This window comes from Heterodontus francisci, chromosome 36 (genome assembly GCF_036365525.1).
Source record: "Heterodontus francisci isolate sHetFra1 chromosome 36, sHetFra1.hap1, whole genome shotgun sequence".
NCBI lineage: Eukaryota > Metazoa > Chordata > Chondrichthyes > Heterodontiformes > Heterodontidae > Heterodontus > Heterodontus francisci.
In genome coordinates this window covers 21,318,495-21,343,900 of record NC_090406.1, presented here as the reverse complement: position 1 = coordinate 21,343,900, position 25,406 = coordinate 21,318,495, and the positions used below count along the sequence as shown (strand labels likewise).

The following is a 25,406-nucleotide window of genomic DNA, read 5'->3' as shown; positions in this document are numbered from 1 at the left end:
ATTACAAGTCTCTTATTTTATTTATTTTATTTAATTTTTATTTAGAGATACAGCACTGAAACAGGCCCTTCGGCCCACCGAGTCTGTGCCGACCAAGAACCACCCATTTATACTAACCCTAAAGTAATCCCATATTCCCTACCACCTACCTATACTAGGGGCAATTTACAATGACCAATTTACCTATCAACCTGCAAGTCTTTGGCTGTGGGAGGAAACTGGAGCACCCGGCGGAAACCCATGCGGTCACAGGGAGAATTTGCAAACTCTGCACAGGCAGAATTGAACCCGGGTCCCTGGAGCTGTGAGGCTGCGGTGCTAACCACTGCGCCGCCCTAATCTTCTTTTAATCTAATACTATTCTTAACTTCTTTAGTCAGCCACAATTTTCCTATGGAGTTCTTGTATCTCAATGGAATATAATTCCATGGAGTTCTGTGAATTACTTCTTTAAAGTAGGTTTCCCCCTGCTTATCTACCTCCATACCTTTTAATTTATCTTCCCAATCAACCTTAGCCAACTCATCTCAAACTTAAATAAAGCTAATTACAGAGAAATAAGTCTCTAGTTTTGGACTGTGGTATGTCACACTCAGACTTCTTGTGAAATTCAATCAAATTATGATCACTCTATTCCATATGATACTTTGCAATGAGGATTACATATTAACCCCATCTCCTCACACAATACAGGATCTAAAATAGCCTAATTCCAGATTGATTCCAAGAACAATACGTCGTGGAATCAGTTTCAAATATACTCCATGATTTCATACTCTGGACTATCTATGTCAATTTGATTTGTTCAATCTAGAAGTTTAAAGTCCCCCAATGCTTATTGCATTATCTTTGTTACAAGCTCTCTTTTCTTGATTTATATTCTGTCCAATGTCATAGCTACTGTTAGGGGGCCAGTAAACTACTCCAATCAGTGTTTCCTGCCCCTTTTTATTCCTCATCTCCACATACTAATATTTCCTGATTATCCGAGCCAAAATCCTTTCCCACCACTTTTCTTCGAGCTACCCGACTCCTTTTCCACTCTACCAGTCTTTGAAAATGTCAAATACCCTGGAAGATTTAGTTCCCAACCTTGGTCACTTTGCAACCACACAATTCTCCCTCAGCCAATTACCTCTCCTCCATTGTAGCACATCAAAAGGTGCACTGACCCTGCTGGATGTCCAGACAGGTAAAATCAGCCCTAAAAAAGGCAATGGGAAATTGTGCATCCTTGTTGCACAAGAACAGAATTGTTTACAGCCCAGCATTCCTTCATGAGAGATGATGTCAAAAGAGCATCTAGTTCTATAGTTGTACAATTACAAAAAAAGCCAAGTCTCATTGTTTATAGCTATTTTATTTACTGATATCCAATTATTCATAAACTGGCTATTTAAGCAAAAAACAGTTTTGCACAGAAGTGTATATTCAGCTGTGCGTGGACGTATTCTATAAAATGAACAAAAATATATATATTTTTTCAAACACGGCATTTAAAAAGAGGGTCACTTAAGTCTGACAACAGTCAAATATTTCCAGGGGATGTTAAGCTCTGATGCTGAATGATTTCTATTTCTTCCCAGCAAGATTTACATTTGCCATTTATGTTCAAAGAGAAAAAAAACTGGAGACCCAGTTTGAAGCATTGAGATTGCCCTTAGCAATTAATATAGGTTTGAAATCCACTAAAATAGCGAAACCTATTGAAGTACTGAGGTTCAAAGTACATGATAATTAACATCCACAGCTTCCCATTCCAAACATCCGGGTGATTGAATCAGTCATCACGCTTGAAAAAACCTGAAGCTCATATGAAAAAGGACTTACTTGCAGGGGTGAAGACCCTGGATAATGATCACCCCAAGACCATTGGCTACTTTGTCTGTGAAACTCATGGAACCATAGACAAAGGCCCCACTTTGCTGGAAGGAAAAAAAAACAAGTATAAATTTAAGTCACTATTCATCTCATCTTGGGAGATTTCAAGAGCTCCATCAACGGGTATCATAAGGTATAGCAATAACCTTAGAGTGAAAAAGCCTACCAAAAAAAAAAGGCCTAGGTTTGATCTGCAAACCTATTAAAGCTCTCAGACAGTGGTGGAGAGGTGACGAATCAGCTAGATACCCACTACCGATTATCATCCACCCAGTGACCCCTGTTGGAAAGTGCAGATGCTAGGCAAGCAGGAGTAGGCTCAGCCATCAAATATTTTGCCTGTAAGCACTGGTTAGTCACTTGGTAACAGGATGATTTTAATCTAACTTGGCAGGTTTGGGTGTAACACTGGCTTCACACCCCATCCAAGGCAACAGGGATAATACTGGGTGGGTTGTAAACCGATCGTTACACCTGAACCATGCGTTTCCCATCCGGCGAGTTAGGGTAAAATTAACCCATTTGTTACCAAGTTATAGGCAACGTGTTAAATGAACAAAGACTGAAAGGAGCCACAAAACAGCTCTTCAGAATTATAAAAATGGCGTAGATCAGTACAAGAGGGAGACCAATGTGCTATTTATATTGGGCAGCAACCACAGAACAGAAATAAATAAAAATGATATGATTCGTGCAACGCTGGAAGTGAGAATACTCTTTACAGAATAATGAACATGTACAACAGATCATCAGAAAAAAAGTTAATTCAGGATCAATTGACATCTTTATAAAAGGAAGTGGATCAATAGCATTCAAGAAAGGTGACAGAGGGTTAGACAGATATTAATTGTTCTGTTATTTGCACCAGTGCTTGCAAGAGTAGAGGGATCTTGCGATGGTTGCATTTTTGTGTATAGGTGGAGTTAGAGTTTAGCTCACAGTCACACAAGGATCGATGGAACGAATGGCGTTTTACAGTTCCAAGTTTTGTGTTCTTTTATTCTAGTCTAATATTAAAATGAAATACAAATAAGAGGAGCTCACTCCTCACTTTCACAGTTCATTGTTATTTGGAGAGAGACCAGCACGTGTCCCAGTCATGCATTTGGTGGCAGCTACCAGGATCTATTAAAAAGTGTGCTATGCTTTGCGTTTGTTGCACAAGTTTGCCAAATCGTCCTTCTGCAGAGATCTATTCAGTGCACTTTCAATACTAAAGCTTTGGTCATCTTCCTCCCTGGAGGATGTAGATATATGTATCCTTTCAGTAAAGAAAACAGAGGCCAAATTAAGTGTAGAATCGTCAAAATTAACAGATCAGCAGAGGCATGAACTTATTTTGTATTATCGGTCAAACAGAATACAGGAATGGGTCCCCACATTTACCCTGTTGAATATCCAAGCATAACACATTACCACATCTGTAGTAAACATACAAAATGCAAGAAATACTAATCTTTTGTTCATCTACCCAAAACATTAAATCAGTTTCTCTCTCCACAGATGCTGCCAGACCTGCTGAGCATTTCCAGTTGTTTTTATTGCAGATTTCCAGCATTCGCAGTATTTTGCCTGTGTACCAGGTTTGTAACTCCACTGTCATGTGGGTCTACACTGTGGTCAGTTCCCTGTAGCTTATGTGCTAAACAGTGCAACCAATGTGATAACTAATTAGTTAACCACACTCTTAAGTGCCTTTATTTCAAATGAACGTGTCTTTTTTTCTACTTCCTTTCTCTTCCTGCCTCCCAAATGTTAACAAGACGACCCCCATTTTATATTTTCCTTCCAAAAGACTTTGGGGAATGGGTGCCACTGCCCTTTCACCCAGGCTTAAACTTGTTCACCCAGAGGGTCGTTGGTGTCTGGAGCTCACTGCCTGAAAAAGGTGGTCGAGGCAGAAACCCTCACTAGATTTAGAAAGATACTTGGGTATGCACCTGAAGTGCTGTCACCTTACAGGGCTGTGGTCCAAGAGCTAGAAAGTAGGATTAGGCTGGGTAACTCTTTTTACAACTGGCACAGACAAGATGGGCCAAATGGCCTCCTTCTGTGACGTAAATTTTCTATGGCTGGAATGTTTCCCCCTTCAGCGGATGGGAGCCATCCACCGACTGAAAATTCGGTGGTAAACCCGCCTCTGCCTGGCCTGGAGATCCGGACTGCATTTTGCGGTCGCCAGGCCTTTAACTGGTCTGAGGCGGGACTTCCACCTCATTGAGGCAGCAAGTCCCGCCTAATGGAGCTGCCGGCTAATCAGTGGACCGGCGGCTCTTAGCCCAGCAGCACCACCGGGAGCAGTAGCCACTGCTGGGACTACACCCAGCCATTGGAAAGATGATGTTGGGGAGCCCCGGAATGAAGGTACGTTTTTGGTGCCTCACTGGGGGTGATCAGTTAGGCCGATGGTCGATTGGGGCAGGGCGGGGGGGAAGAAAATGGGGGCAGCCATCTGACAGGCACAGGGTGTCTGATCATGAGGGCCCCCCACCCCCCCCAGGCCATCTGAAAGCCGCCTGCTTTTGCCAGGTGGCTTCTCTCGGCCCTGGGGCATGACCAGCCACGGGTAAAATCCCCGTGGCAGCGGGCGGAGATCCTTAAGTGGCTGTTAAGTGGCCACTTAAGGGTCTTGATTGGCCCGGATGAGCAGGCAGTTTTTTGCCATCACCCTGCGTAAAGTGGCAGTGGAGGCGGGAGCAGGTCAGGAGGGGTCACCGGAGCCTCCCGCTCCATTTTACGCCCCCACCCCGCCACCTTCCCGCTCTTTTTGAGGGGGGGGGGGGGGGAAATGTAAAATTCTGGCCCGTTTATAAATCCAAAGCACAGGATTGGAAAGTTCTTTCCCAATTTGCTGCTGGTAAAAGTTTGACTGGTATCAAAAGTTCTCATGAATTTGGGTGAACACCTACACCACAAATTTGCTCAGAGCTTCCAGATTACTCAGAAAGGAAATGAAAGTGCTGCAGTGTGTCAGCTGTGGCTCAGTTGGTAGCACTCTCGCCTCGGAGTCAGAAAGCTGTGGTTCAAGTCTCACGCCAGCATGAAAAAAAAAATTCAAAGCTGACACTCCAGCACAGCAATATCTGAGGTGCCATCTTAAACCGAGGCCCTGTCTGCCCCCTCAGGTGGACGTAAAAAAGATCTCGTGGCTCTATTTCAAAGAGCAAGGGAGCTGACCCTGGTGTCCTGGCCAATATTTATGCCTCAAGCAACATCACAAAAAACAGAGATTATCTGGTCATTAATCACATTGCTGTTTGTAGGAGCTTGCTGTGTGCAAATTGGCTGCCGCATTTCCTATATTACAACAGGACTACACTTCAAAAGTACTTCATGGGCAGTAAAGCACTTTGGGATGCCCAGAGGTGGTGAAAGGGGCTATACAAATGAGGAGGTTTGTTTTTATATAAGCGACCATCCTCCTGTTAGGACGGCCTAGGAGGAGTTTTACTCCACCGATGAAACATCCATACAGAGAACAATTCCTTTATCCCAGCAACATCATTCCTTTGATAGGCTACAAGATGCAGGAGAGGATAAAACAAAAACAAAGCCAAGGCTCCCTCACCTGATCACAATTCGATTCCCCTGCTGGAAGTGGGCGGCGCAGTGGTTAGCACCGCAGCCTCACAGCTCCAGCGACCCGGGTTCAATTCTGGGTACTGCCTGTGTGGAGTTTGCAAGTTCTCCCTGTGTCTGCGTGGGTTTTCTCCGGGTGCTCCGGTTTCCTCCCACAAGCCAAAAAGACTTGCAGGTTGGTAGGTAAATTGGCCATTATAAATTGCCCCTAGTATAGGTAGGTGGTAGGGGAAATATAGGGACAGGTGGGGATGTGGTAGGAATATGGGATTAGTGTAGGATTAGTATAAATGGGTGGTTGATGGTCGGCACAGACTCGGTGGGCCGAAGGGCCTGTTTCAGTGCTGTATCTCTAAACTGGACTACAGACGGAGATGTCAGGTGAAGAGAGGACTGGGATTGGCCATGATCTGACACAGCATAGCCTCCATAAACCTTTATGCTTGTTGATGGTTATGTAAATTGCTGGCCAAATACCGTAAATGGGACACATTCCAGAAGGCAGCGAAGAGGCTCTTGATTCCAGTGATAATCAAGTACTCTAGTTGTGGAGGTTGGAAATGATACTAGAACTCATTCTAAGTTTTTATCTTTAGGATGACCAATCATAGTGAATAAGATAACTGCTGGTGCCAGAACAGCAGCAAAATTCAAAGCCTTCAGGGGAGAAAACAGAGAACACACACACTGATCCAAACAATCCATTTTTCCCCCCCCCCCAGACAGAATTTTTGTACGATAAGAAGTTTTTGTCATCTCACCTTAAAAATGAGAGAGAGATCATACAGGCTACAAAAAGTTTGAACTTTCTAATTTCTTACTGTGTTTTCTCCTATGAGATCAGCAGTCATGGCAAGCGAGGTCACCAGAATCGTGGTAGAGCCTGTGCCGAGAAGGATGGCTGCACCAAAAATGCTCTTCTCTATCTGAAAAAACCAGACCCAAAAAGCGAATGCCAGGATCAACACAAGCCCAAAAAAGTAAGTCATCTAAGAAAAAGGAGGAACAGAAAAGGATCGTTACTAAATGCTGGGAAAAGGGACAGAAGACAGCAAAATTTATAAACACAGATGCTCATCCCTAGATTCTCTTTCAGTTGGAAGAAACAAGCTCAAACAGAACAGTTGTCCGCTTCACAACTTTTACATGCAATTTCTGCATTACGCAGAAAACAGGCAGTTTAGCCCAACCAATCCGCGTTGGTGTTGATCCTCCACAGATCCTGATCTCCTGTGCCTGTCCTATTCTCATTTCTTTATACCCCTTTCCTTCTTTAGGATCACATTCACTTAAGCTGAAGTGAACCAGACAATTGTGGAACAAGAGAAAAAGGGAAAGCTATAAAAACACTTGAAACATCCAGGAAAAAGGTTAATCCATCTTTCTCTTAGCATTCCAGGTGACCTTTTGTACAATTCCTGAACTATCAGTTTTACTATAATGCACGGTGAAAAAGGGTGCCTTCAAAAGGGCAAGCCTATATAGTTCCATACTTTACTGTGGATCACATATCAGAACTAGATCAACATTCAAAAACAGAAAAGCATGATACTAAAGTCTACAGAGGATAAAGTTCAAAAGCCTCTAAAAACTTATTAAAACATGAAATATACAAGTTCCTTACAGAAACTCAGACGGCTGCCAGTCACCATTCATTCTGAATTTCATACATCAGCTTTCCACAGAACATTACCTCAAACAAGATAGTATGTTTGAATGATTCAGTACTATGGTCAACTGCAGAATACAATGATAGCTGGAGTCGACTCCTGGTTATTTTATTCATCAGATTGGAGGCAACGACTGATAAATCAGAGCCGGGGGGAAAACAGCAAACCTTCCAGAATGTTTACCAACAAAAGCCAAGGAGGACAGCAGGCAGATGATTAGTTGGTGAGTTTAAGGATTTTTTTTCCCCTCGCTAAACTAGGGCAGTGGCTTAAACTAGGATCAGGAATCTTTAAAGTACCATATTAAAATTGACAGCTCAGCTTAATACAATTTCAAAACAGGGTATTACTGTAACTGAATTAAGAGGATTAGCAGGTCTAGAGGCATTAATTAATAATTTATACCAGGTGCTAACTGGGTTATAAAAGAGAGAATAGACAGAGTCCTTAAATCATGGATACGAAGCTAAGACCTGTTGCTTGCAATGCTTGCACCATGTGGGAACTTCAGGACACTTCATCTGTCTTGAGGGGTGAGGGGGGGGGGGGAGGTGGAAAAGGGAGAAAACGCATGTAGGAAGTGTCTCCAGCTACTTGAGCTCAAGCTCAGGACTTAAGGAGCTAGAGGGGGCAGCTGGACTCACTGCGGAACATCAGGGAGGAGGAGATTTTCCTGAATTGTACGTTCCAGGAGATGGTCACCCCACAGACAGCGAGTTCAGTATAGTAGATGGGTGGCCATCCGGAAGAGTAGGAAGAGGCAAAAAGTGCAGAAATCATCAGGATGTTTGCCACTCTCAAACCGGCAATCAGCTTTGGAAACTGTTGGGAGCGACGACACGTTGAAAGAATACAGTTCAGACCATGGCACCGATGGGCAAGAGGCTACACAGGAAGAAACAGCAAGTAATAGAAATGCAGGTTACAAGAGATTCCATAGTTAGGGGGACAGGCAGGCATTTCTGTAACCTACATCTTAAGTGTGGCATGGTGTGTTGCCTTTCTGGTGACAGGGTAAAAAGGACATCATGGAGAGGGTGCAGAATATTCTGCAGAGGGAATGGAGTGAACCAGAAATTGTTGGTATTGACATGTACCACACAGAGAGCAGGTATTGAGGTCCTTTGGTCAGATTTTCAGGAGCTAGGGAGGAAGTTAAAAGTAGGCCTTCAAAAGTTAGCAATCTCTAGATTACTCTAGAGAGAGTGTAGAATCAGGAAGATAGGGACGATCAAAGAGTGGTTTGAGGCATGGTGAAGGAGGGAGGGCTTCAGATAATTGGGACATTGGGACCAGTTCTGGGGCAGGAGGCACCTATTCAAAAAAGGGACAGGTTGCACCTCAACAGGGCTGGGGCCCATGTCCTCACGGAGAGGCTCACGAATGTAGTTAGGGAAGGGATACTGGGGGATTTTAATTATCCAAACAGCAATTGGAAAAATGTTAGAGTAAAGGGCAAGGAGGGAGAGGAGGAATTTCTGAAATGTGTTCAGGAGAACTTCCTTGACCAGTACATTCCCAGTCCAACTAAGGAGGAGGCATTGCTGGATCTCGTGCTGGGGATTGAGGTGGGGAGGGGGTGGTGGTGGAAACGCTTGGGTAAGAGTGATCATTGTATCACAAGATTTGGTAATTGAAAAGAGCAAGGGACAATCTAAAAAGAGAACCTCTAAATTGGAGGAGAGCCAACTTCAATGGGATGAGCGGGGACCTAACCAGAGTAAAATGGAACCAAAGATTGACAGGAAACATGGTAATAGAACAATGGATGATGTTTAGAAAAGGAAAATTTTCAGGTACATTCCAACCAAGGCAAAAGGAACCAATGCCAAGGTTCCTTGGGTGATGAGGGAAATCGAGAAGATGCTGAAACAAAAAACAAAAAGGGTATATGATGCATGTCAGGTGAATTCTTTAAGCAAGAACCTTGCCAAATACAAGTTGAGGGAGCGAGAGAGACACACACAAAGGGAGAGAAGGGGAAAAAAAAAAAGAGAAAAAAAAGAGAAAATGGCAGTGAACATAAAAGGGAACCCAAAATATCTTCTGCTGGCATGTAAATAATAAGCAGGTAGCACGAGGTGGAGTGGGGCCTACTAGGGACATAGAGGGTGATAAATGCTTAGAGGTGCAGGGCAATGCTAGAATACTTAAGAGTCCTTTGTAATGGTGTTTACAAAGGAAAAAGGATGCTGACAGAAAAAAAAAGGGGAAAAAATGCACACGGTAGAGGTATTGGATGGGGTAAAAATTGAGACAGCATGTTCTGAAAAGGTTGGCTATGCTTAGAGTGGATGTCACATGGTCCAGATGGCTTGCATCCCAGCTTGCTAAAGAAAATGGGAGCGGAGACAGCGAAGGACTTGCCATAAACTTCCATCTTCCCTAGATAATGGGGGAGGTGCCAGAGTATTGGAGTTGCAAATGTGTCACTCATTTCAAGAAAGGGTGTAAAGAATGTCCTAGCAACTACAGGCCAGTTAGTTTAACTGTGGTGGGTAAGGTTTTAGAAATCAGGAGGAAAAAAATCAAACAGGCACTTGGAAAGATTTGAGTTAATTAAGGAGAGCCAGCAGATTGTGGTGGACTTAGTCAAAAAATTCAATTAGATTAAGAACAGAGAAGGTTGAAGGAGGGAATGGATTTGAAGAAAGTGTTTGACAAAGTACCACACAAGAGAGGCTGGTTATCAAAATTGAGGCTCAGGAATAGGAAGGTCAGTGTCCAATTGGATAAAAAAAAAAATTGGGTAAAAAAAAAAACAGAAAACAGCAAGTCGTGGTAAATGGTTATTTTTCAGACTGGAGGATGGTAGACAGTGGTGTTCCCCAAGGGTTGGTGCTAGGACCACTGCTTTTGTTGGATTTCTGTAAATGACTTGATATCAGAATACAAGTGACATTTCAAAATTTGCTGAAATTCCAAATTTGGAGAAGAGGCAGATAGTAAGAGAGATACCAATTGACTGCAACAGGACAGAGATAGGCGAGCACAATAGACAAATCAAGTGGCAAATGGAATTTAATATTGACAAATATGAAGTGATGCAGTTTGGCAGTAGAGATAGGGAGAGGAAATAGACTAAATAGAGATATAAAAAGAGTATACATGGACTGAGGGACCTGGGGGTGAAGGGGGGGGGGGGGGGTGCGTTCATGTGTATAGATCTGTGAAGGCGGCAGGACATATTGAGAGTTGATAACAAATCCATATGGGATCTTGGGCTTTATAAATGGAGGCATTGAGTACAAAAAAAGCAGGGAGGTTACACTGAACCTTTATAAAGCTCTGGCTAGGCCACAACTAGATTATGGTGTTCAGTTCTAGGCACCACACTTTAGGAGGGTCCTTGAGAGGGTGGAGAGGAGATTTACCAGAAATGGTTCCAGGGTGGAGGGATTTTAGTTACAAAGGTTAGGTTGGCAGAGCTGGGGTTGTTCTCCTTGGAATAAAAGGAGATTGAGGGGAGTTTTGATAGAAGTGTACAAGTTTAATGACAGGGTTAGATAAAGAAAAGCTGTTCCCAGTAGCTGATGGTACAAGGGCTAGAGGACACAGATTAAAGGTTTTGGGAAAGAGATGTAGGGGGATGCACGGATTTTGTTTTAGAAAAACAGTGGGTGGTAATGACATGGACCCTGCTGCCTACAAGGGTGGTGGAAGTGGAAACAATGAGTGATTTCAAAAGGAAATTGGATTGGGACTGGAGGGAAATAAACTTGCAGGGCTACAAGGATGGCGGGGTGCGGGGGGGGGGGGGGGGTGGTGGGGGCGGGTGGAGGACCAACCGACCGAAATAATTTCACGTTTATTGGTAAACAGCCTGGAGTTCCAGGCCTCGCTGCACGAAGTGGTGGTGGTGAGGGGGCGGGGAACAAGCCACCAAATCGCAAGGCGGGACTGAGTGGCACAGAGGTACAGAGAAGACGCAGGAGCGAGCAGCTGAAAAGGAGGAAAGTGACGAGGCCCAGAGCGAGCAGCCAGCTCGGGGGGGGGGGGGGGTTGGCGGGGGATGAGCACGGGGAATGAGTGGCTAAGGGAGGACAGTGAAGAGGATAGACAGGAGTAGCGAAGAGAAGCATGATGCTAGGAGGGAGCAGGGTATTGTTGGGGGTGGGATGGAGCCATTGAGGGGATTTGGGTTGAATTTGTTTTTGTGATAAATTGAGCAGCGCCATCTTTATTACTGGCAGCTGCCTTGACATCGCAGACAGTGACGGTTCAGTCAATGAGGCTGCATTTGCACATGTGCCAGTTCTGCGCAACCTAGTGGTTGCATTGTCAGAAAACGCAGCCTTTAAAAATTTCATCCCAGTATTTTACAGTCCAATTTCGCTACAAGTTCAACATTCTTTCCTAAGTACACAGAAAAAAAGTACAAAACTTTAAACTTGTAATGAATTAATTTCCACAGACAATATACAAGATACAATTATAAATATATTTAAAAAAAAATCATACAATAGAAGTTCTTGTATACTTGACGTCCTAATAAATACATGGATTTGTGGAAAACAAGGCTTTTTTTTTAAATGAGGATTTTCCCTGCAGGGAAAAATCCTAAGAGTGCATATCACATGAATACTTCAAGTAAATCCAGCCTTTGGGAGTAGAATTTTCACATTTCCAATTATTTCCAAAGCTATCAGCACTCACGTTCCTGCCGAAGTATTTATTCACAGGTTTCATTAGGAATGAGGACAAAAACCCACTGACGTACATCACTAGCGGAATCATGGCAATATAGTTCTGTAAAGAGAACATGAATAGTCTGTGCATTCAATATGACCAACATTTTATTAATATACTGCAAATAAAAATGGTCCTTTGAGACCAACAGGTAAATCTGAATTTTCCAAGTCGCCCTCTTTTCCACTGGAGGAAGGTGCTAGGCAGTTACTTAATGGCAATAACCAAGATTTCATAATTTTTTTCTAATGTTTGCTCCAATTCTGAAGCCCTGAGATATTGTAGGGCACATATTTTTCACTGTAATACCCATTTATAGCATGGGCACAGTTAGGGCTTGCCAGAGAGCCATCAAGTGAGAATTCCCAGTGGGAAGGAGCACACAGACTTTTATGGAGGTGCAACACCTTTTTCTGACCACAGGGCGGCAGCAGATATCAATTGGTTTCTCTCCACCAGGCTACCAGTGCTTGGTTTTAAACAAATCAAGAACATTGCAATTGACTTTACTGAATGGGCCTCAAGGTCCCACTAAATTCAAATAAGGTAAATCACTAGCTAAACTGTTTTGGACAAGGGAGAACACTGCTGGAACTTCCTGCTCCACTGATTAAAACAGCCTGTTCTCTCAGATATAGACAGTCCAACATCAAGTTCCTGACACTTTGAGCTGAACAAATGCTACTTTACACACAGATCTCAGAGAAACTATTTGAAAGAACATTTTTCAAGTAGGCAGGCACTTGCTCACCAGCACATACCTTTGGTAACTTCAGAGTGTAGGTTATATACATGGCAATGTAGGTCTGTGAGAGGTTGATGATCAGTCGCGTGCACATATACATAAATGCCACCTGTCAAAAGAATAGTCTTGTTTTAAAAAAAAGGACTGGAAAGACTGCAGGCAATCCCAGCTGCCAATCGCTTAAAACTAATACACTCTATTGCAATGTTTATTTTATTTATTTATTTAGAGATACAGCACTGAAACAGGCCCTTCAGCCCACCAAGTCTGTGCCGACCAACAACCACCCATTTATACTAATCCTACATTAACCCCATATTCCCTACCACATCCCCACCATTCTCCTACCACCACTAGGAGCAATTTACAATGGCCAATTTACCCATCAACCTACAAGTCTTTGGCGGTGGGAGGAAACCGGAGCACCTGGCAGAAACCCACGCGGTCACAGGGAGAACTTGCAAACTCCGCACAGGCAGTACCCAGAACCGAACCGGGTCGCTGGAGCTGTGAGGCTGCGGTGCTAGCCACTGCGCCACCCAATGTATGGAATAATTCTGACATATTGAAATGGGGTGTGTACTGTTTTCAGTCTGTACACAGAACAAATATTCAGAGAATTAGATGTACTTCCTGGTGTGAAAATTGAAGCCAAGAACATAAACTTGCAGTACATTGAAAACACAGCACTACTTGCAGAATCAGGAGTAGGCCATACAAAATATCATAGATCAAGTAAAATCTAGAATTTTAGAATATGGATTGAGTATGAACACCAACAAGTCAAAAACAATGGTAGTTAGAAGGAAAAAACATTAGAAGAAACCAGAGTGAAGATTGAAGTGGATGGTGTCACACTGGAACAAGTAAAGTTGGTCTATTTAGGACAAATGAGAACAGATGATAGATGCAATGCTGAAGTCAGAAGGAGGATAGAGATAGCCAGAAGTAATTGTGAAGAGGAAGGATGTTTTATTAAGAAAGCTAAAGCTTTTAACTAGAGAAAAAAAAACAACTCAGGAGATGCTACATTCTATCCATTTTCTTGTATGCCTCAGAAACCTGGACAATAAATAAAACATCTGTGGAAGAAAATGGAGGCCTTTGAAATATGGAAACTAGGATGTATGCTTAAAATTCCTTATACAGACCATAAGACAAAATGAAGAGGTGCTTGAAATTGCAAGAGCCAAAAGAACGACATCCAGAAAAGAAAATGTCTGTATTTTGGCCGTTTGAGCAGAGCTGAAAAGCTACAGGAGATCTCTTCTAGAGGGCAAAGTGGAGGGCAGCAGAAAGAAGGGTCGACCTAGGCATAGTTGGATGATGGACATCACAGAGCGGGTGCAGATGAGCTACAGTGGATGTGCGAGGATGGAGGAAGATAGATGAGTGTGACATACCATGACAGCAGATCCCCCTGGTAGGGGGAACAACAAGCAGCAGCAGTAGAAATGGGGGGAGGGGGCAGGGGGAGAAAGAGAGTGAGGGAGGGAGACAGAGGACAAATGAGAGAGTGCACAAGAACTTTTCAAAGAGTAAATCAGTAGTGTTAAGTATAAATTATTTTATGTCCAGAGCATTTACATCACGAGACCTGAATTTTAAAAAAAATTGTATGGTAAAAATAATGAAAACGACGTTTGGTGATAAAGTATTCAGTCTATTAACATGGAATTTTGGACTGTTATAAATTTTCCTGCTTCCTGGCAACTGTCATGGTTTGTGTGTACTTAAATATACACTTTAAAAAAAACTGTACGAGATTGAATACATCACATGTTGATAAACAAAGGCCGGACTATTAATAATCCAGGTGCAATCGACAAAGTCAGAGCCCATTTTTAAAAAACATACACAACTGGAATGTCCGAACAAAAAGTTAAGGTCATCCCAATGAAGATCCATTGCGTGGTAGCGAACGTGGTCTGATCTTTGATCCCAAATGGTGAAGATTCTGCTCACATCATTAAATAACAAGTTCTTTACAAATGACAAGGGAAGACACTTGTGCAAGTTAGAAAAAATCTGAACCCATCACAGGTCACAGATTAGTACATCCAAGGGCCAATTTTTATTCATTGAATTGACATCACCACCAGCCTTTGATTTTATTACAACATGGAAATGTTTGTAGACTGCATAAAGTTGTGCTAGGAATGGTTGCAATGATGCCCAAAAATGCTCCCCGGTTTAGGGCTTGGCACCAAGTTGAATGGCTTTTACTGGACTAAAAGGAAGGAGATTGCAGGGAAAGCATACAGGCAGATACCAGGTCGACTTTGTTCAAATCCAACGCCAGTTTCCGCTGGTGATCAACTTAAATTTGAAAATTTCTGCCATTTTTAAAAAGAAAATGAGAAAACCTGCCCTTTCTCTGTGCCTCTCTGACCAAAATGTAACAGATCCATACCAAAACATTGCAGTAATAGTTTCCTTGCATTTCTTTTAAGAAAAGTTAAAAGACTAGTCAGCTCCAATGTTTCATGTTCCCAACATAATCCAAAGTGGATGCTCAGATACTTGAAATTCATAAGACACAGATCGAGATATTTATGTTGGGGAAGTACATGATGCGATATGGAGCAAAGGCCAGTAAATGGAGCCAATGAACAGATCCTGCACAATCAAATAGTGGTAGAACAGGCTTGAGGGGCTGAAGGTCCTACTCCCGCACCTATGTTCTGAGAAAAACATCAGTGCCGATCCACTCTTCAAACGTGAGCTACATAAGTGTTTCAGGCTTGGATTTATAACACTCTCATTTTAGGTTGGGCAGGCATTGTGTAGTTCTGTGCAAAGTGTCAATTGTCCGACAGTGCCAGAGGGGAGATCTTCAGGAGAGAGCCAAGGAATGAGCACTAAAAAAGGTCTGAATCCCTTAGTTTTCTCCTCAATTTTTTAGGTTAAACTGCAGGACATTTGTCTGAAGGCACTATGCCAATACAGCTCTAAAGGGAGGCAGCGAGCTGAGGAAAATTAGATGGAGAGTTATTCTTCAGTTGGAGAACCTGGCCTTCACCCAATACTCTCTCAAGATGTGATACTTTGATCAGGAGCTCCATGAACTGGAGAGAACACGTCCCTCTTCTGCAGATTGCTGGGAGCTGGCCATTTTTGATTCACATTTTGGGAAGGTAACACATACTCCATGCATTGGATTTAAACTCCAGTTCCTAACAAACTTTCTGCAGCTGCTACTGCTTAATAAACCTATGCACTTGAGTCCATGGTTCACTGCATTTAAATATGGACATGAATTATTCTGCCCAATGAAATTAACTTGATTTGTCAATAGTTTCATTCTGAACTTTTAAATTTTATCTTTGCTAAGAGTAGATTTTTCTTCCCGAGTCTGATTAATCTGTGCTTCTGAAAAAGTGTCAAGATTTCAAACTTCTAAATGATTAGATCCTTTTCTACACAGTTTTTCACTATACTAGAATTGGGAAAATACAAAATTCCTATTGAAATATCTATAACCATCATACATGACCCACAATTGGCAAGAGACCTAGATCCATGTATGTTTACAGCAGGAATGGAGGTAGTTTGCTAGAACAACCCACTCTCTTCTCAATACACCTGAATCGTTCTTCAAATATTTATCCAGATGTACCTTAAAAAGGTGCAATATTGGGGAGAATGTGGACGTTGCTGCCATATGGAGTGGCTTAATGATACAGCATTGACTCCTTAAGAGCATACTCATGCATACAGCGGGAGCGGGAAGCGGCTCATGTAGAGTATATAAATACTTGTATAGACCAGTTGGGTTGAATAGCCCGTTTCTGTGCTGCAGATTCCATCTATAAAGCTCTTCATCAGCTGTAAAGCTGGGACGTCCAGTGGTTGCGAAAGGTGCTATATAAATGCAAGTTTTTCTTTGTAATTCTGGCAGTGACCCTTAGAATCAGTACTTTCAACCCTTCTCATCCAGGCGACATATTAATCCAAATCCCAATTTCCTGTCTATTGACCAGCTTTCTAGTCATCCCTCACCTTTCTTCAAGGGAAAGCAGTCTGCAATATCACAGAATAACTTACATGATAGAAAGACGCTTCCTTCAGCCAGTGTTTCCACTGCAGCAGCGGCCGGCTGGGGCATCGCTTGGAATTATCAACGAGTGGTGTATGTACAGAGACATGTCCCTCTTCATTTCTTAGTTTCTCCCTTGTTCCAATATGGAACACCATTGAAGAGACAAAGCCAATTCCAATAACAATAAGAGCTAGAGTCTGAAAACAAGTATTAAAAAAAAGGTTTAATTAGTCACCAGAAATAATCTTTCTTCAATTTCTAAACGGAGAGAGGAGATTAAGGTGCCTTTTGGGGTGGGGTACTGTTATGATGCTTGGAGACCAACAAACCCAAGAACCAAATTTACCAACAACCCCAAAAAAGACATGATTTCACTTTATCAAACCAAAATCAACATAAATTAAACATGAATTACCAGGCAAATCAGAGTCAAGATGGTTGATGGCAAATGTTCATCCTGGAGTTTAGTTACTAGTGGTGTACCGCAAGGATCTGTTTTGGGGCCACTGCTGTTTGTCATTTTTATAAATGACCAGGAAGAGGGTGTAGAAGGGTGGGTTAGTAAATTTGCAGATGACACTAAGGTCGGTGGAGTTGTGGATAGTGCCGAAGGATGTTGTAGAGTACAGAGGGACATAGATAGGCTGCAGAACTGGGCTGAGAGATGGCAAATGGAGTTTAATGCGGAAAAGTGCGAGGTGATTCACTTTGGAAGGAGTAACAGGAATGCAGAGTACTGGGCTAATGGGAAGATTCTTGGTAGTGTAGATGAACAGAGAGATCTTGGTGTCCAGGTGCATAAATCCCTGAAGGTTGCTACCCAGGTTAATAGGGCTGTTAAGAAGGCATATGGTGTGTTAGCCTTTATTAGTAGGGGGATCGAGTTTCGGAGCCACGAGGTCATGCTGCAGCTATACAAAACTCTGGTGAGACCGCACCTGGAGTATTGCGTGCAGTTCTGGTCACCGCATTATAGGAAGGATGTGGAAGCTATGGAAAGGGTGCAGAGGAGATTTACTAGGATGTTGCCTGGTATGGAGGGAAGGTCTTACGAGGAAAGGCTGAGGGACTTGAGGTTGGTTTCGTTGGAGAGAAGGAGGAGGAGAGGTGACTTAATAGAGACATATAAGATAATCAGAGGGTTAGATAGGGTGGATAGTGAGCGTCTTTTTCCTCGGATGGTGATGGCAAACACGAGGGGACATAGCTTTAAGTTGAGGGGTGATAGATATAGGACAGATGTCAGAGGTAGCTTCTTTACTCAGAGAGTAGTAGGGGCGTGGAACGCCCTGTCTGCAACAGTAGTAGACTCGCCAACTTTAAGGGCATTTAAGTGGTCATTGGATAGACATATGGATGAAAATGGAATAGTGTAGGTCAGATGGTTTCACAGGTCGGCGCAACATCGAGGGCCGAAGGGCCTGTACTGCGCTGTAATGTTCTAATTCTAAAAAAAAATAATTCTAATTACAAATTGCACATTCACTATCAGATACAACAAAGATGGAGCTCAGATTTACTGGGCAGTCCACTCAGCATGTAAGGCACCTAATTACAGTGAGAGTTCTTTAAACTCAAATTCCTCAGGTAGATCTCCAGATCCTGTCTTCCAAGATGCAGCCACCAATTCCCAACTGACAGCAATTCCCCTTTAATCCCAAACTCCACAGGTACTGTCTTTATGAAAAAAGGCATGCTTCTTCAGAACTTAGTCAGTTCTGCTCAAGACAGGGTTGACAGCGTGGATTAACCAGTTTAGCTTTATCCGTGCCCTTCAGTGACAAACCGTGCACTGTATAACCAGACCTGGCCAGTTACTCTAAATAACTGGAAACTGCTCCAAGCTCCAGTCTTCAATCTGCCTGAAAAGACCGCCTTTCTGCCATCAGAGCTTGGATGGCTGTGTTGCCTTTTTATCTGGTTCCAACCAGTTATAGTTCCCCCAGAAAACTGAAGTTTTTGTTTAAATTTCTGGAAGGACAGTCTGTTCCAGAGAAAGCAACAATCTTTGTAATCAAGGTCTGTGCAGCTAGTAGAACATTCAACAAGCCATCTGTTCAGAGGACAGCTTCTCACACACTCCCCCAGAGTCCTGCAGATTCCATGACAGCATGAAGGACAGAAACAGATTAAAAGCTCAAATTGGAAATTTAATATTGAAGTTTGATCAAAACCCATTTTAAATAAATTGCAGTCTTTTCTGTATTTCTTTGATTTTTGTTTTAAAATCAAGCTTTGGGGGGTTAGAGAGGTCACAGAGCTTGATGTGGAGAGGAAGCTGCATTAGTAAGTGTGGTTAATGGCTACTTTTGTGTTACTTGAACTCCCTCAGAGTTGAGCAATTCCTGTCAGCCTAACTCCACTAATAGAGATCCTCAGCATTTGTTACTACATAGAGAGGATGAGATAATTGAATAATGCTCATGAAACTGAAGAGGGTTTTTAAAAAGAAAGATTGTGTCTTTTGTGAATGAGATTGAGCAGCTTCTGAAATTGACTAGTAATGAGGGAAACAGAAATTGCAAATATCCCCATTTGAAGTCTACAAAAGTGAGATATACATAGAGTAAGATTTCCTTTTTAAAAAAAAAACTCTTTACACCATGTGAATTTGCTCCAAAAAGAGCAGTTGTTAAAAGAAAAGAGTTCTTAGAAGAACTGGTAGGCCTTGGCATTTTGGGCAGTGTACTCTGCCCTTCGTCTGGAGAAATGACTGAGACGGGCGGAAGAGGTAAATTTATATGTGGTGGAGCATGGGAAGTGGGCAGGATCTTACTGCTGATAGGTCATTACATGTTCTTGCTGCTATTTGTCAGATAATTGTTTTTAATGATAGGTCAGTACATGCTACTGTTCTTGCTGGGTAGGTTGACTACAGTGAAGGTGGTGACATGTTTCTCGAGTTGGGGTAGCCAGGATATCACTGATAAGCAGGCCACTGTCTTGGGAGATGGTGTGGTGCTGGTAGATCTCCACAGCCTCTGAGCCAGTGAGACTAAACTCCTCTGAATCACGGCAAAATTCAAGGCACTGGTTCATTCCTGATCATTTGGAGCAACAATGACCAGAAAATTTACTTCTCCATGGAGACCTAGGGGGCAAGGGGCACAGTGCATTATATGCTTGCTTTTCATCTCAGGCAACAAGTTTAATCTCACTAGTTTGGCCTGGATATAAAGTTTGTTGCTGGTCGCGTGTTAATGGAGTTTGGCAGTCTCAGAATAACGCATAGGAACATAGAAAATAAGGGAAGTTTTTAAAAAATTCATTAATGGAATGTGGGTGGCACTGGCCAGGCCAGCATTTATTGTCCATCCCTAATTGCCCTTGAGAAGGTGGTGGTGAGCTGCCTTCTTGAACCGCTGCAGTCCATGTGAGGTAAGTACACCCACAGTGCTGTTAGGAAGGGAGTTCCAGGATTTTGACCCAGCGGCAGTGAAGGAATGGCGATATAGTTCCAAGTCAGGATGGTGTGTGACTTGGAGGGGAACTTGCAGGTGGTGGTGTTCCCATGCATTTGCTGCCCTTGTCCTTCGAGGTGGTAGAGGTCGCAGGTTTGGAAGGTGCTGTCTAAGGAGCCTTGGTGCATTGCTGCAGTGCATCTTGTAGATGGTATACACTGCTGCCTCTGTGGTGGAGGGAGTGAATATTTGTGGATGGGGTGCCAAATATGCTGCTTTGTCCTGGATGGTGTCAAGCTTCTTGAGTGTTGTTGGAGCTGCACCCATCCAGGCAAGTGGACAGTATTCCATCACATTCCTAACATGTGCCTTGTAGATGGTGGACTGGCTTTGGGGAGTCAAGAGGAGAGTTACTCGCCGCAGGATTCCTAGCCTCTGACCTGCTCTTGTCGCCACGGTATTTATATGGCTACTCCAGTTCAGTTTCTGGTCATTGGTAACCCCAGGATGTTGATAGTGGGGGATTCAGTGATCATAATGCCATTGAATGTCAAGGGGAGATGGTAAGATTCTCTCTTGTTGGAGATGGTCATTACCTGGCACGAATGTCGCCATTTATCAGCCCAAGCCTGGATATTGTCCAGGACTTGCTGTATTTATACATGAACTGCTTCAGTATCTGAGGAGTCACAATCATCAGCGAACATTCCCATTTCTGACCTTATGATTGAAGAAAGATCATTGATAAAGCAGCTGAAGATGGTTGGGTCTAGGACACTACCCTGAGAAACTCCTGCAGTGATGTCCTGCAGCGGAGATGATTGACCAACAACCACAACCATCTTCCTCTGCACTAGGTATGACTCCAACCAGTGGAGAGTTTTCCCCCTGATTCCCATTGACTTCAGTTTTGCTACAGCTCCTTGATGCCATACTTCCTTTGTTTAGATTTAAAACCCTACTTTCCGATTGAACTACATCACTTTCAAACTTAAAGTAAATTTCTATTATAGTCAATCTTCCCTAAAGGCTCTGTTACAAGATTAATTAGTCCTTTCTCATTGCACAATACCAGATCTAAAATAGCTGGTTCTTCAACATAGTTCTAGAAAACTATTTTGTACACATTCCAGGAATTCATCCTCCGTAGCATTAGTGCTAATTAGGTTCATATATTAATGTATTATGTATTAATGTAATATATTACATGATTTGGACGAAGATGTGCGGCATGATTGGGAAATTTGCTGATGATACAAAAATTGGACATGTAGTTGATAATGAAGAGGGTGGCTGTAGACTCCAGAATGATATCAATGGTTTGGCCGAGTGGGTGGAAATGTGGCAATTGGAATTCAATCCGGAGAAATGTGAGGTAATGCACTTGGGGAGGGCAAATAAAGCAAGGGAATACACAATAAATGGAAGGTTATTGTAGAGGGGTAGAAGAGGAGAGAGAGACCTTTGAGCGCATGTCCACAGGTCTCTAAAAGGTAGCAGGTCAGGTAGATAAAGTGGTGAAGGCGGCATATGGATTGCTTTCCTTTATTGGCCGAGGTATAGAACGTCATGCTGGAACTGTATAAAACACTGGTTCGGCCACAGTTGGAGTCTTGCGTACAGTTCTGGTTGCCACATTACAGGAAGGACATAATTGCTCTGGAGGAAGAAGTGTCGAGGAGATTTACAAGAATGTTGCCAGGGCTTGAAAGTTGCAGCTATGAGGAAAGATTGGATAGGCTAGGGTTGTATTCTTTTGGACAGAGGAGGCGGAGGGGTGACTTAATTGAGGTGTACAAAATTATGCGGGGCCTAAACAGAGTAGACAGGAAGGACCAGATTCCCCTGAGAGGTCAATTACCAGGGGGCACAGATTTAAGGTGATTGGTAGAAGGATTAGAGGGGACATGAGGAAAAACTTTTCACCGAGAGGGTGGTGGGTGTGTGGAATTCACTGCCAGGAACAGTGGTGGAGGCAGAAACCCTCAATTATTTTAAAAGGTACCTGGACATGCACCTGAAGTGCTGTAACCTGCAAGGCTATGGACCAGGTGCTGGAAGGTGGGATTAGATTGGGCGGCCAGTTTTTTTTTCCTGGCTGGCACAGACATGACCGGCTGAACGGCCTCCTATGCTGTAATTTTTCTATGATTTAACCCAGTCTATATGTAGATTGAATCGCCCATGACTGCTGTATTGCCCTTGTTACATGCACCTCTAATTTGCTGATTTATACCACGCCCTACATTGCCACTATTGCTTGGTGGCCATGGAACAACTCCTACCAAACTTTGCTGCCCCTTGTTTCTTAGCTCTACCCAAACTCATTCTACATCTTGATCCTTCAATTTAAGATCCTCTTTCACTAATGCACTTATCTCATCCTTTATTAACAGTGCTACCCCACCTCCTTCCCTTTTTTTGTCTATCCTTCCTAAATGTTGAATACCCTTGAACATCCAGTTCCCAGCTTTGGTCACCCTGCTGCCATGTCTGTGCAACGGCAATTACATCATACCAGTTTACTTCTATTTGTGTCGCCAATTCATCTACCTTGTTGTGAATGCTGTGTGCATTCAGATAAAGTGCCTTTAATTCTGTCTTTTTATTATTTTCACAACCTCTAGTCTTATCTGCTGGCGCACTTAGGTTTGTACACTCTGTCCCTTGCTGCCTCACTCGGATCATCAATTCCCTCATTGCTACCTTGCTCTGTTGCCTTGTTCTCTCTCTCTCTCTTTAAATTATAACATCTTCCTTCACTTTATGCCTCGCCCCCACGATTTAGTTTAAAGCCCTCTGAGCCACGAGCAAATTGAGGTAGGATAAATAAGATTAGAGAGTTTCATGCATGGCTCAAAGATTGGTGTGGGAGAAATGGGTTTTGATTCATGGGGTGCCGGGGAAAGCGGGACCTATACTGTTGGGACGGTCTTCACCTGAACTGTGCTGGGACCAATGTTCTAGTGAGTCGTACAACTAGGGTGGTAGAGAGGGCTTTAAACTAAATCGTGGGGGCGAGGCATAAAAGTGAAGGAAGATGTGATAATTTAAAGAGAGGGAGAACAAGGCAACAGAGCAAGGTAGCAATGAGGGAATTGACGATCTGAGTAAGGCAGGAAGGGACAGAGTGTACCAACCCAAGAGTGCGCCACTAGAGGTTGTGAAAATAAGATCTGCTTTTAAAAAATTTAGCCCCTAGCTGCTTTTACTCCCCATGCAGAACCCCTTTCCTAGTCCTATCTATGTTGCATTCCGAGTCAGCTGAAGCCACAGTGCAAAACTCTCCCTAATACAGCATTAAATTGATAGTCACAGAAAAACCACAGGGCAACTGCTGTGGAAAATAGAAAGTACCACAATGACAACAGTTCTTCCGAACTTAAAGTCAGGGTATGCTGTTGAGGCAGACAGACACAAATTTACTTTGTATATAATCATATGATGCCTGACCTGTGACAATTCATTACTGGGTGTCTAGAACAGGAGTATTCTTCATTTTCAAAGCACTGTTGTCTTTATACCATGAGCACAAACAAATCTCAAACTTTTGGTGCCTGTGTTACAGATTCAGATCACTAATATACTGCACGGTGTCAGTCTGTGAAACACATCAGATGAGGAGAGACTGACTGCCCCTAACGTCAGGCAGCCCTAGCAAAATTGAAGTCAATGGAAATCAGGGGGAAAGTCTCCAAAGGTTGGAGTCATGCCCAACACAAAAGACATTGCTACGAGAGTTCATCAGGGTAGTGTTCTAGGCCCAAACATCTTCAGCTGCTTCAATGACCTTCCCTCCATCGATTGCAGTGTTTAGAACCAATTGCAACTCCTCAGATAATGAAGCAGTCCACATCCACAAGACCTGGACAACCTTCAGGCTTGGGCTGATAAGCAGCAAGTAACATTCACACTACACATGTGCCAGGAAATGATCAGCTTATTGGAAAAAGAAAATCTAACCATCTCCCCTTGACGTTCAATGGCATTTCCATTGCTGAATTCCCCCAACATCCCAGGGGTTACCATTGAACAGAAACTTAATTGGACCAGCCATACAAATACTGTGGCTACAAGAGGTCAGAGGCGGAGAATCCTGTGGTGAGTAACTCACCTCCTGACTCCACAAAGCCTGTCCACCTTCTACAAGGCACAAGTCAGGAGTGTGATGGAATACTCTCCACTTGCCTGGATGAATACAGCTCAACCACCACTCAACAAGCTCAACACCATCCAGGGCAAAGCAGCCCGCTTGATCTGTGCTCCATCCACCACCTTAAGCATTAATTCCCTCCACTAAGGGTGCACAGTGGCAGCAGCGTGCACCATCTACAGGACGGACTGCAGCAACTGCAGCCAAACTTCCTTCATCAGCACCTTCCAAACCTGTGACCTCTACCACCTAAAAAGGACAAGGGCAGGAGATGCATGGGAACACTACCTGCAAGATCCCCTCCAAGTCGCACATCATCCTGACTTGGAACTAGATCACCGTTCCTTCACTGGGTCAAAAACCAAGAACTCCCTTCCTAACAGCACTGTGGGTGTACATACACCACATGCAGTGGTTCAAAAAAAAAAGGCAGCTCACCATCACCTTCAAGAGTAATTAGGGATGGGCAACAAATTCTGGCCTTGCCATTATTCTTTGATGGGATGTGAACACCAAAAAAAGAGAATGATCAAAACAGGTCAAAATGTCTTGATCAATCTCTCAAATGCCCATAAAACAATCTCTGTAATCTTTTCAGAAAATCAATTAGGATGGAGGAACAGGAAAACAGGAGGAACACAGCTGCTTTGCACCTATGGTTCCTAAGGCTTTCCGCCACTGGGACGTTTATCATGGTAGGGAATGCTAGAGGTGCAAGATTTTTAATACAACACAGAGATTACACATAAAAAATGTCCTCAGCATTTTCCGCCTTGAAACAGGAATGTAAATCTGGAACTTAGTTTTTATTCCCTTTTGAAATGATTCCATCAGTTTGATCTTGATGGATGAGCCAAGGCGAAATTGTATTTGGAGCCTTGTAATACTAAATGAAACAAGGCTAGGGGTTATAGAACTCCCCCACTCCCACCGAGTGCTGTAACGATAAGCAATTTATAAACAAATTCAGTTTGGAACAAAATGTTTACTAGAATAATTCTGAATTCAAGTTGTTCAGCAGTTGAGCACTCAGACTAATACAAACTACTTTATCCTCTAATCATGCTTATTGCTACAATTAGAAAGACCACTTTTTTTTTTTTAATTCCTTCATGGGATGTGGGTGTCACCGGCTAGGCCAGTATTTATTGCCCAGCCCTAATTGCCCTCGAGAAGCTGGTGGAGAGCTGCCACGGTATTTATATGGCTACTCCAGTTCAGTTTCTGGTCAATGGTAACCCCTAGG

The 25,406-nt window shown here is 43.1% G+C and overlaps 1 protein-coding gene across 1 annotated transcript in view; it reads right to left on the bottom strand.

The window, feature by feature from the left end:
• Window positions 1–25,406, bottom strand: part of mfsd12a (major facilitator superfamily domain containing 12a) — a 79,039-nt gene that overhangs the window by 14,616 nt on the left and 39,017 nt on the right. Inside the window, exons 4-8 of the mRNA XM_068016314.1 lie at window positions 16,612–16,803; window positions 12,581–12,673; window positions 11,787–11,879; window positions 6,282–6,449; window positions 1,831–1,925 (exon numbers count right to left, since the gene is read on the bottom strand). Coding sequence (XP_067872415.1) covers window positions 1,831–1,925; window positions 6,282–6,449; window positions 11,787–11,879; window positions 12,581–12,673; window positions 16,612–16,803 — 641 coding nt within the window. The remainder of the gene's footprint in view (window positions 1–1,830; window positions 1,926–6,281; window positions 6,450–11,786; window positions 11,880–12,580; window positions 12,674–16,611; window positions 16,804–25,406) is intronic.